This window comes from Aulonocara sp. 'chitande type north' Nkhata Bay, linkage group LG11 (assembly GCF_057382095.1).
Source record: "Aulonocara sp. 'chitande type north' Nkhata Bay isolate Kocher_YH1m ecotype deep benthic linkage group LG11, A_spYH_male_GT1.1, whole genome shotgun sequence".
Taxonomy (NCBI): Eukaryota; Metazoa; Chordata; class Actinopteri; order Cichliformes; family Cichlidae; genus Aulonocara; species Aulonocara sp. 'chitande type north' Nkhata Bay.
Genome location: NC_141354.1, coordinates 13,338,164 through 13,351,000, shown reverse-complemented (window position 1 = coordinate 13,351,000; position 12,837 = coordinate 13,338,164). Strand labels below are relative to the sequence as shown.

The window sequence follows — 12,837 nt, the reverse complement described above, 5'->3', positions numbered from 1 at the left end:
GGACATGTTCTGTCTTCGTAGCGGATAGTGCTCGCCGCTTTTGTTTAATCCATAAAAGTGAATCATATTTGTGCTGATGCCACACATGCTATGCCAAGCTTTTAGAAATCTGTTTTGAAAACTGCTCCAAGTTGTCCTGTACCTTGTTCTTTTCTTCTCCATCTCACTTTTCATCTCGACGCCGAATACGGCATTATTCTTTCTTGTTCAGCATTTTCAAGTTTCTTCTCTCGCTCAGGATTTAAATCCCAAATTAAAGGAGTTAATTAGAAAATATAATGAAGCTGAGTAGCATAATATGCAAACAGTGCTATGACGCTCAGAGCTGGGGGCTCTGTTAACGCCGAAACTGCCATCGGCGCATAGCGATGATGATATCAATAATAGATTACTTCATCAATCGCCGTTCTCTTGAAGATGGAAATGCGCTGTTGGGAAGGGACTGAATTTTTATTTTTCATTATTATAATTTTTTTTTTTCCCCCGCACTTTCTCTCTCCCTTCCTGTAGCTTGAAAATGTCTGTTTCATCTCACATTAGCGTGTGCTCTGCATAAGTGCAGGTGGAACTTGCTCTCCCTCTAAATGATCCTTTAATGGAACAGTGTGCACTGGAGCTGGGAACTCTATGGGGCGCTGCCACTGTCGATGAGAACTTCTCCTCAATCAATCCGTCAAGCCCCATCACCTGCCTCAGCAGATGATCCAAAAAAACCCCTTTGGAGAGGCGAAGTGAGCTTTTTATGTACCTCCCTCTAAAACTAGAGGACGCGCGCGGGCCTGTGCGCACACACGAGCGGCGGCGTCACAAGTGAGAGGTGTCTGTTTCAGTGAGAGCCCCGACGTTGATCTGTCGTCAGAGAAACGCTTTGCCTCTTTTATTTTTATCGGGATCATCTTAGAATAGATCAAGTGCTTGCTTTAGCTCAAAAACACAAAATCAGTCTGGATGCTTTATTTGTTTATTTTTTCCCTCCCTAATGTCTGTTACGTTATGGGACGTTTCCATAAGTGCATCTCCTATAAGCCTGAGCAATATTGATGTGAAGTCGCCTCTCGCTTCTGTCAAACAGAGCGACAACACCGCAAACTGCATTTGCCTTTGGTTCTCACCTTAGTTCACGTTCACTCCGACTTATCCAGATACTCCATCATGATTTCTCACATTCCTTTATTTCCCTTCTTTCCCTCCTGTGGCTTTTCTTTTTCCACCCTTCTATCACCATCTATCTCCACATCTGCAAAATTTGACATCACATTTAGTTCTCCCCCATCTACCGCTATGGGCTGACTTGCGGAACATCCTTTAAACTCAGCCTGTAAACTCAGCAGAATCCCTCCTTTCTGAGTCCTTATTCTTGATGTCTGCCTGTCTGTCTCTGTGTCAGAAAAGCAAGTCGCTCTCTCTGTCAATAAATGTCTTATCTTCCGACTTCTGGTTCCTGTCTGTTTATCTGTCTGTCTGACATGTCGGCAGCTGTCTCGGCGCTCCAGGGTTGCTGTCAGCCAAGTGTTGGTTTCTGTTCTTCTGTCAGTTCACCTGCCTGTCAAAGCTTCGCAGATTAGACATGTCAACTTACCTCCAGGTTTTCCGCTTCTCCAGGATGGCTTTATAAAAAAAAAAATAAATAAATAAAACAAACAAGGAAAAAGCACATTGTGTTTACTCTGAAGAGTGAATTAGTTGTGGCGTAGTGGGGTATTTTTTTAACTCCTATGGCTCTTCCTATTTGGTTGTAAGCATAGCATGTGCTTGTAGCATCCTTGAACTAATAGTGTTTAGTTTGTGCAGCATGTCTGCTCCATATGGAGCATTGTCATTAACTGCAATGATGTTATACATTAAACACATGCATAGTACTGTGTGATGCCATTTGTGTTTGGTGTGTCTGCAGTGATCTGCCATCACAGGTGAAACGCAGCTGATCATGTGGGACTTGGATCTAATAATAATAAATCTTGAACAATAGTTATTTCATAATGAAATGCAGGAAGACCAGCCATCAGAAAGAATTGAGTCTATACTATGAAAACTCCAAAAATGCCTTATGTGTCCGATGGAAAAATACAGCTGCTGCTATTACATTTTGTTTCATGGCGGTAATGTCTTTTTACTCATGAATATACTCTTTTTACATGCAGACGTATCACAGTTATTGTGGTTTGTGTCAATGCGACGTGTAGCTACATTTTTCGGAAGGTGCATGTCAGATTACTCTGTAGGCCATGCTGTTAGGTTATGGCATAGGGTATAGAAGTAGTATGAATCAAGCATTACGCTGTTGGAGTGTGGAGGTATGAGGATGTATTGAAAAGGAGAAACTGAAGATGGAAGAGAGGGGAGATAAAGGAAGCTGAGATGGAGGGAGGAGTGTGCAGAGGGGAGCTACCTGCTGCTGATGGCAGTCAGAGTCAGTGAAGGATGGAGGGCGATCCAGCTGTGACATTAAAGCAGCAGGTGGAGGCCATCATTAGGGCTTGCACAGGAGGCTGGATGAGCCCGCACACACTCATTTCTTTGGGGCCCAGCGGACCACTGCAGAGCCTGTGTGTGTGTTTGTGTGTGTGTGTGAGCTGAACCATAGTGCCATAACTTCAGAGTTCAACTGTTCTTCCTTGCCGAGGTTTTCAGTGGTTTCGCCCAGTGAGGGTTGAGCAGTTCCTACATCTGGTAGCTCTCGTAATGGCTTTTCAGTTACCTTCTAACCAAGTAAAGTACACGTCTTTGTTTGACTTCAGCTTCATTTTTCACCTCATAGCTTTTCCCATGTTGCGTTCTGTTGTTGCCATGCACAGCAGGCAACAACCTGGATGCTCAAGCATCTTCCCGTTGTTCATTAAAATGTTTTGGAGAAAACTCTGACTTAGAAAACAGATTCTGTCTTCACTTCTTTTGACGCACACGTAGTAACAGTGCGCGAGCTTAGCGATGTAACTTGAATACAGTCACGTCAGTGTTTCTGCAGACTTGTCTGATTATTTGTTGACACTAGTTTCTGTTTGACATTGAATTTGAAGTTATTTCTGACTTAACAGCTGTCCATTACTGCCACTATGAGCACTGGTTCACTTCCCTTGCATTGCCTGTCTATTAATAGAGAGATGATAATACTCACGTGGGTTCTTGACAGTCAAGTGTCACTGTCAAGACCTAGTTGAAAGCAACTCAAGAAAAAGTTGGAAAACTGTCCTCTGTCCAATCTGGCTCCAACCCACAATGCCTCGTGTACAGCTGTTGGAAACAGGACTGTGTGATTTGGGGCGGGTGGCCACGGTACGTCTAAGCGGAGATTTGCTTGAGGCCTTTTCTTAGATCTCCCATCCCTTCTAGACCTTTAGATGGGCCTATCCAGGAACACCATTAGGCAAATGAAGTTGTTTGTATCAAATATTGACATGTTATCTCTTCATCGTCAGGCAGCGGGAGGGAAGAAAAAGAGAAAGATTGTAACTGTGGGTAATTGAGCCGTGTCTCCCCTGCTTATCGGTAAAGCTTTGGCACGTCACGGACCTAACGAGCTGTGGCGCGCCGATTAGTCTGAAGGGAAAGTCGAACGTGAAACACCAGCGCCTCGGTTTTTCTTTTTCTTTTTTTTTTCTTTTTTCATATCTGCAATGGATATTATGAGCCTCCCTGGAGGGCAGAGGCACAGCCTTATTAGTTCAATTCATGGGGGGAAGAGAATTGATATGGATGAATGGCATGTTAAAGTATCCCTTTGTTACAATAACCATCAAGGCTGATGGCTTGGGCTGATGATGCAGCCCAAGGCAGCAGGACGACAAGCTGAGGCCTTGACCTGGATGGCAGAGGATGCACACACACCAGGGGCAGGGGGCTGATTACAGACTGCCTTAAACAAATGGATTTGCCCCTTTAACATTTAGATATGGGATCTTTCTGTGTGTAAAAGTGTGTGCGTGTGTATGCATGAGAAATTGGGGACTCGTGGTGTCTTTTTGTGAGCAACGATTGCTATTTGTTTGTTTTTGTATCACTATTTGTGCATATATGTGTGTTTGTTCCCTGCTTCCTTATCAGAGCCATTTATGTGTATTAGATAATCACATGGTGAACAGCTAATTGCGATTTTGTAAGTTTGTGTCTTTGGAATTTTCCATTTGTGTATGGTTATTTAGGTTTGCATGTGTGCTTATTGCACATTTATGCATCTTAAGATCCATTTGTGTGTGTGTGTGTGTGTGTGTGTGTGTGTGTGTGTGTGTGTGTGTGTGTGTGTGTGTGTGTGTGTGTGTGTGTGTGTGTGTGTGTGTGCAGCCTGTGCCAGGTGCCTCCACAGGGCATTAACCGTCTTGCACTCGTGCCACTCTGAGAATAATCCAGTAAAAAAAAGGGGTGAGATGAGAATCTCTCAACATGCCAGTTTAATTTGTACCCCTTGCTATCAAAGAATGCTAATTAAAATCATATTTTGCATATGTCTTGTCTTTCATGCGCATATGCAAATTGCCCCTGTTGCCTTTCAGCACTCTGTAATTAGGTTTATGAAGGACAGCTGTAATACATAATTAACAGAAATGTTTGCAAGCTCTTTTTTTCTCCACGTCTAAACACGACGACTTAAACAAGCACGCGTGAAGTGTTCCAAGGCCGTGCTATTCTCTCAAATGTATTGATTAATTCTTTTAACCCCCCCCCCACTCACCCACCCTCTCAGAAATGTCTTAATTATGCTGTTTGTTTATTTATAGATGATCGTGTCAGTCAGAGGCGCTTCCAGTGGGCCAGAGAGGCTCAGCATTTTGATCTTGCCATTCTTGCCGATTGGAGCATAGAGGATTTAGTCATACATTTGCTCCCAGTTTAACTCCAAGGCAGCATTCTGGACGGATGGATGGATTGAGTTAGAGCGGATTGAGAAAATCTTGAGTGATGATAACGAGGCAAAACAGTGGAACATGTTTGAATATTTATGTGGTAGTGTTAGTTAGAGTCGGCCTCGGGGCCTTGATGACGGACGGGACTCTGGGGCCATGATGGGATGGAGGACATAGCCGTGTGTGTGTGTGTGTGTGTGTGTGTGTGTGTGTGTGTGTGTGTGTGTGTGTCCAGATGTTGGAGGAGCTGGGGTAGAGTGGGGTAGTGACATAATTAGTGAAATAATTATGCTTTTGCTTCATGAGAGACTGAAAGCTTCAAAAAGGTACAAACGGGCTAGCTGAAGAGAAAATAGAATGATGTCCTTGCAAAGAAATGAAAAGTGAAAACATCCATATGAAGAAAAAAGAAATTGGGAGGAGCGAGACTCGGGGGAACCAAGCATGTGCAGCGACAGTGCCGACCACATGACTGTTGGTTCAACTCCCGCTGCCTCTTTTATGTAGCTCCTTCCTCAGCTCTCAGATGTGGTCATTGTCTCTCAGTTGCACAGTAATGGGAAGTGATGGGTGCTAAATGAAAAGGCCAGGGGATGAAAACACTGGTGAAGCTGCTTGGATGTCAGAGTAGTTAGTCTTGTCATCCGTTCATTATGTTTTCAGATTCTGTTTTGGAGACACGGTAAACTCAGGGCGCTCGACAAAGTCAGTACATTGTGGTCACTGTCAGACGACAGCACCCTGGTATGTTTGAGTGTGTATGCGTGCTACTGCAAGTACTGCAGATACACAAGCTTATAAATCCTCGCATATGTGTACACATTTGTGCCACACATTTATGTACAGCATTTTGAACAGTTCACCTACAGCAGTACTTATTTACCCAAACCTGTTTATTATCAAAAACTACATATGTAAGAGAAGGATGGGTTCATGTTGTCTTGCAGTTATTTAAAACAGTTGGAAAACATAAGACAAGCAAAAGACAATCCCTCATAATAAAGGGAAAAATAGATTACCAAAACAAAGACTTTGCAAGGACATCATTCTACATAACTATTATGTTTCAGTTGAGATATTATTTTTAGGACACTTCTGTCTTACTTCTGTGGTGTTTTTTAGCCTTTAATGAGAGAGGGCAGTGGAAGGAAGACGGGAAAGGAGGGCGAGAGAGAGCAGGGAAGACACGTAGTAAGTGGCCTCACATTGGCCCAGTAGTTTAGTTTAAATCTGCACATCAGAAATAACATTTCACAGTGAATACTATGTGAACTGTGAACATTTAAAACTTGTTGCGCCTCTGGCAACACATAGTACTAAAGCCTTTAATGTTAAAACTGACAGTTAAACATTGACAACAGAAAATGCACACAACAGGATTTGCTAGAATTCTTTTTTATTAAGTTCAGTACACCAGAGTCAGTGGTCTGACACATGGACACTGTTAGAGTGTCAAGAAAAGGTTTCTTAGCACAGTCTACTATTTTATACACTCATTCTTATATATAGCGCTTTTCTACTCTCCCGGAGTACTCAAAGTGCTCTATACAACATGCCACATTTAGCCAATCACTTTTTTCTAAGCTTTTTAGTGCTTCCTGACTAACATTCATACACATACTCCAGTGGATGCCTCGAAGAGCAACTTGGGCTTAGTATCTTGCCCAAGGATACTTGGCATGCAGACCGGAGGAGCCAGGGATCGAACCACTAACTTTCCGATCAGTAGATGTAGATGACGTGTTCTACCTCCTGAGCTACAGCCACAAGTATAGTTGTCGGTTTGATTCGGCATGGAAAGGCAATGAAAAACTCCCTTTTTTTTTTTTAATGCCATGCTACCTGCAGTGGTGACCCCTTGTGAATAAGGGAGTAGCTAGCTAGACGATAAGATGATAAAAACAAAGAAAAGAACAGGGTGACAGGAGTGGCATCCATTCTCTGTAAACTCTTGAGATGGTTTTGTGGGGAAAATCCCAGTGGATCATTAGTTTCTGAAATATCGGCTCGTCTGGCACCACCAACCGTGCCACTCAAATCACTTTTCTTTCCAGTTCTCAGTTTCAGCAGGTCATCTCAACCATAGCTGTATGCCTGAATTCACAGTCACTGGCATGCGATTGGCTGATTAGATGTTTGTATTAATGAGCAGTTGGAACAGTTGCCAGTGAGTGTATAAAGGTTTCCACGAGTGCTGATTGGTTCGAATGTGTTTTTAAAGTGGCATAAAATTTCGTTAAAACTCCTTTGTTAAAAGTATGGCATTGTGTTTTTCGTGTATTGCAGGTGGGCCTTTGTTATGAAGAAACACCTCAGCACCCATCTGCTGGGAAAACATGGAGTTGGACAGCGTAAAGAGAGGTAAATTAAACACATGCAACAGAATTTTCCACACATCATGCTCAGCTTTCAGTTTGGTAGAAAAATTAATTATTTGGATCGCGTGCAGAACGGTTTCTGCGTGTTCCCAACTTTCGTGCATAACAACCTGTCGGCAAATAAAGAAGTAAACCTTTTTAAAAAGTATTTCTTTACCTGGTTCTCCAAGCATCTGTGTTTTTGAGAAATGAAAGTAAGCGATACAGAAGGCAATTAATTCTAGATGGTGGAGGATGACTGCTACAACCCCGGTGGAGGCCTGCAAGCTTTTAAGCACAAAATTTTCCCACAAGTTAAATTTCAAGTTAAATATAACTTGAGATCCTCCCTTTCCCTAATGAGTTAAATGGCTTTCACTCATTCTGTCTTCCTCGCTCTCTTGCTTGCATCCCTTTCTTCTGTCAAACTTTATCTGGCTCTCTCCCTCATCTTACTTTCTGCTCTCCCTCTTGAATTAGAGATGAATGATGTTTCTTTTACCATTTCTGTCTGTGCACGCGAGTGTGTGTCTCTGTGTATGCGCAATGTCTCCCGCTTGGCCCTGTCTATCAGAAACAGAGCCCTGCTGTCTGCGTGTGTGTGTGTGTGTGCGTGTGTGAGAAAACGAAAGATGAGGAGATGAAGTTGTGAAGCCCCCCCTCCACCCTGACAAGTCAAAATGAGACGTTAAACACCTCTCAATCTGTCAAGCAAGCCGCTAAAATAGAAACAGACCCACTTTTTCATTACTCCGCAACCAAATTGATACTTTTGACAACGTGCAGTATTAGATATGACAAGTGGCTTCAGATATGGAAGTAAGCATCCCGACCAGATGCCTCTCCATCTCTCAGACATTATCATCTAAATTCCTACTGTCAGCTGTTCATCTGGATTAGATGGAAACAAATCCTCATATCCTCAACTGCTTCAAGTCTCTGTTTCATCCACATTTGTTTTTTTTGTTATCGTAACCTTTATTTATCCAAAGTCTGTTGACAGAACTCCATGCTTTTTCTTATGTAACAGTATACATACATATGGCCTCTCAGTTACATACATTTACATATGTGACTCGTCCACTACAACCATGTATCCTGATGTTTGCCTTACAGGGAACTTGAACCAATTAACGTGGGGTCCAATATCTTTTCTACACTTGCCACATGTCCACTGAGAAATGAATGAAAAACAGGATACAGATACAAAAAGGAGATTCAAGAGTACCCCCAGTTTTGCTTTTCTAAAAGGGTTAAATCTTGTTTTTGCTGCGACAGATCAGATGTCTCTCCTGTTTACATTGTCAAACAGCAGTCATATAATTTAACATCTAAAGAAATCATTTTTAAAAAAAGGACCAAAGTTAAGAGACATAAAATAAGAGAGTTTTACAATCTACATAAAGAGAAAAGACAGAGGTAACAGGCATGCATGAATAACGTCGGACCATCTGCCGTAACCTGAGGTACTGGTGGGCTTGATAGAAAATTCAGAGATGAAAATGGCAGTTTCAGTACTGGGGTGGCATTTTCCCAGTAAATGCAAACAATGCTGTAATTCATGCAAGTTTTTCTTCATTTTTAAACAACTTTTGAAAAGGACTTTGCTCAGAAAATTCTTCAGACTTCTCGTTATTTGATCAGAGTAAAGTCTTGATCGCTGTCTAGACTTCTTTTCAAAAACTATACTTTCTCCACAGTAATGGTAACAAGAAGTATCGCCTCTGAAAAATCACTTAAACATTTATTAAATCAATCACATTTGCTTTTTAGCGTCTTGTCTACAAGGCCAACTGTGAAAGCAAAAGAACTATGTCTTGTTGGCCAGACTGGGTAAACTTCATATTTTTTTCCCCATCTTTGCTTTCCTTTCATGTCTCAGTTTATTTCTGATCTTTTTTTATAACATTTATAAAAGAGATCAGAATTTATCATAACTTAAAAGGCAAAGTTTAACATCCAGACTGCGGAAGCAATTGCTGGCCGTGTCCAACTTAAATTCAGCTTTGCTACCACAATAATATTGGACTTATACATGATTTGTAATTTAAAAAGATCACAACAAAAAACAGAAAACTACACCTGATTTAAATATGGAAGATTTTCCTACTAGTTGTTTCCTGTGTGCTTTGGTACCACACAGCTTCAATTTTTAGATTCCCATTCAGTCCCATTCTGACTTGAACTTGTGAGTGGCACAAATTTAAAAGAGAGACCAGCCAGATTTATAAACAGGTATGTTTTGTGCATGAAACCTGGTATCTTTTTGAGTATACTTCTTGTGTCCCCCACATTAGTGACTTCTTGATAGTTTGAAAAGACTCCTAAAACTCATGAAAGCATCAGCTTTCAGGTTTTGAATGTTTGTCATTATTAAGATGAACTTTATATTTAGTTGACCAGCACTAGGCTAATGTTTTATCTATGTCTTACTTTTGCCCCCAAATGCAACAAGGCCCCGTGCTAATTTGTGCTAATGCTTAATTTCAGCGTTTCGAACTGCAGTTTGTGGAGAAGCCGCTAGAGGATGTCTTCAGACACAAGTCAATCCCAATAGACACCAGTGTTAAAATGCCCTACTTTAAAAAGCTTTAAAAAGTATGTTAACAGTCTGATAGTCCCAGAGCTAGCAAAATTTAAGGTTTGTTTGCTTCAACTGAAAGATGTAGCGGCACAGTCAGCTGTATAACAGCCAATAATGGTGGCCTAGGCCTCACTTCTTCTAATTTGAGTCATAAAACTGGACCTCCTGCCCATGTTGGAGCCTTTTGGAGGATTATCAGTGGAGCCAACTGACAAATAACATGACGTGCTGTACAGGACAGGCCAACCACAAAGTTCTTCAGTTTGACATTTGAGAGTTCTTCTGTTATTTTGGTATTCTGTTACTTAGCATTGATTAGCAGATATGCACACTGTGGATGCACCTCCACCACGCTAGCTAGTGTTAGCTGACTTAGCACCACCACCCTCTCATCCACATGTGGCCACTTGTCATGCCAAACACTAACATGGCAGTGACTGGAATGATAATATTGATACTTTTAAATGAGCTGGAGTGTGTTTAGCTTAAGAGATAGGAACAAGAATAACCTACATTTTGCTGAACTCTAAAGTATTATGCCAGATATCATCACATAAGCACACACATAAATTAACATATACTGCACCTATATTAACATATGTGTAGTAAATATTTTAGTTATGTTAATGGGCAAGTGCAAAGAAAGTCTTTACTTCCACTTCTACCAGCAAAAGCTCATTCTTTTATCTCTTATTTTCTCTCATTGTTTGTTGCACTCCTTTTAAATATGTGCAGACGTGTGCACAGCCGCCCTCACACACACATATGTACACACACACACACACCTACATGCACACTTAGACGGAGGACGGCCACAAGGTTTGTTCTATTTAAACCTGTAAAACACGGTGTCATCATTTTTCTGACAGTCCCGCAGACAGAATTTATCTCATCATTAATTAACCATCATATTTCTAACACAGTGCAGCTTAATTAGCACAAGGTCATTGGGGAGGGCTTTTTAAGTGGAACAAATTTGGGCAAGTGTAAGAGAGGAGGCAGAGGATGGAGGGCGGAAGAGGGAGAAGGAGTTGAGAGGAGATAGAAAGAGATGGGATGACAAAGAGACAGGCAGAGAGGGAGAGATGGTTTGGGCTGACCTGACAGTGCTGCCTTGGTGATTGATAACTGCACTGGTTTTGAAAGCCTAGACCTGGAGACGAGGACAGTAGCTGAGGGAGAAAGAAAGACAGGGAGAGGTAAAGGATGGGGACTTGTGCACGTGTGTGTGTGTGTGTAGGGGTGGGTATCTGAACCAGCAACTGGGGACTAGGGGGGTGGGGGGTGAGAGGCAATGGGGGTTGTTGGGGAGAGCCAATTGCAAACATATGCTGGCTGGCAGGCGGTGGAGAGATGGATTGCAGTGGGACAGTGTCAGAGAGGCAGTTTCATCACCATCTCTACAGCCTTGTTCACCAGGTATTTTTAGAACACTGGGGAGATCTGTTAGTCAAAGGAAGAGAGGAGGAGGAAAAGACCTGAGTAGCCGACGGTTACACCGGGTCCCACTTAGCCAAATCTGTCTGGGATCTCAAACGCCAAGTTGTTTTGCGGGGGTATCTGTGAGGAGGAGTTCTACTGATGTGAATTTTAAGCCTGACATTGCCGACAGTTTTTCGTATCACGCTTCTTGTGAAGTTCAACATCCAATCTGTTTGGCCTCCTTCGGATCAAAGAAATTTGGAAGCTGGCAGTTTCAGTGAAGTGTAGATGGCTTTTCCTGTTTTCTAAATTGTTAATATGAAATTTAAGCTGAACTAAAAGTGTATAATAAGGATCACTACAAATCTTCTTGTCATATGGAGACCACTTTCTTTCCCTGCTTCTGACCCAGGGTTGAAGATGACGGAACAACACAGAAAACCCATACACATGAAAGGAATATGTAGATCTAAATGATTTTTTTCATATGAAGAGTTATAAATAGAAATTATGCCGATACCTCTATGATATTCTCTTTTCCTCTCTCCTCTTTCCTTACCATCACGTCCTACTAATGAATGTGTTGGGCAGCGGTGGGCTAGCAATGGTCAGATCTGACTTAATAATAAACGGCTAATATTAGACGCTTATATTGTTCTAACCCCAGTGGGGAGAAAAAAAATGAGGAAGATGAATTGGAGGGGAGGAAGGGTGTGATGACAGACTCCCAACTATCTGACAGGTTCTGGGCGAGAGAGAAAGAGAGAGCGAGATAGAGCCTGAACTGTTATAAAGTGACACAACTAGGTCTTCGTCTCAGTCACACCACTACTCCTCACTGCAGGCATCGAGCGGAGATGAGGGCTTTTTGTCCTTTTATCTGCTCGTATGTTTGCGCTTTCTCAAAGAAATATGCTTAGGAGGACCACGTGTCCTCCTAGTTTTACAATAATCTGGCTGCACGGTGTCTGACTTAATAGCTCGCAGTCATCTCAAAAGGTTTACATTGTAATATTTTGCATTACAGCTCGGGATGATAATAAGAATTTGTTTCTTTTCTTGCGCCCACTTGTAATATCTCACTGAGTTGAGTTATCCGTGTTCCTCAGCCCATTTTCATCTGAATACATAATCTCCTTTATTCGGTTAACGGATGCAGGGTCTGAGCAAGCCTAGTGGGAAAAATTATTGCAAAGTGTCTGAAATGTGTAAAAGTATCCCTGCTGGTTTTGATTTTGATTTAGTTTTACACATCAAAAATGCTCACTCACAGGAGAACAATAGAGTTATCCTGATTATGAAAGCAGCTAGAATCTGGAGAGGTTGCAGTCATCGGTTTTGAGTGTTTGGTGTTGACTAGTACAGCAAAGACTAACAGCCCCTGAGGAGAAACATGGAGGGACAATCACATTTGAAGTCAGTAATGAATAATGAGCATCACATCTTTTAAGTAACAACCCTGATACTTTATATATGAACAAGTGACTTCATACTGGAAATGATTTCTGTATATATGTGTGTTTCAAGATTTTTAAGGGAACTTATCTAGGACTGTTTAACACAGTGCGATTTCTTTTCCCTTATTCTTTATTGTTGTTGTATATTACCCTCATAAACTTGGTGAACCTCTCGGTGT

The 12,837-nt window shown here is 41.8% G+C and overlaps 1 protein-coding gene across 1 annotated transcript in view; it reads left to right on the top strand.

Annotated features, from left to right (window-relative positions):
* znf407 (zinc finger protein 407) overlaps nt 1–12,837 on the top strand; it is a 158,499-nt gene that overhangs the window by 59,390 nt on the left and 86,272 nt on the right. The window contains exon 5 of the mRNA XM_086310641.1: nt 7,125–7,199. Coding sequence (XP_086166767.1) covers nt 7,125–7,199 — 75 coding nt within the window. The remainder of the gene's footprint in view (nt 1–7,124; nt 7,200–12,837) is intronic.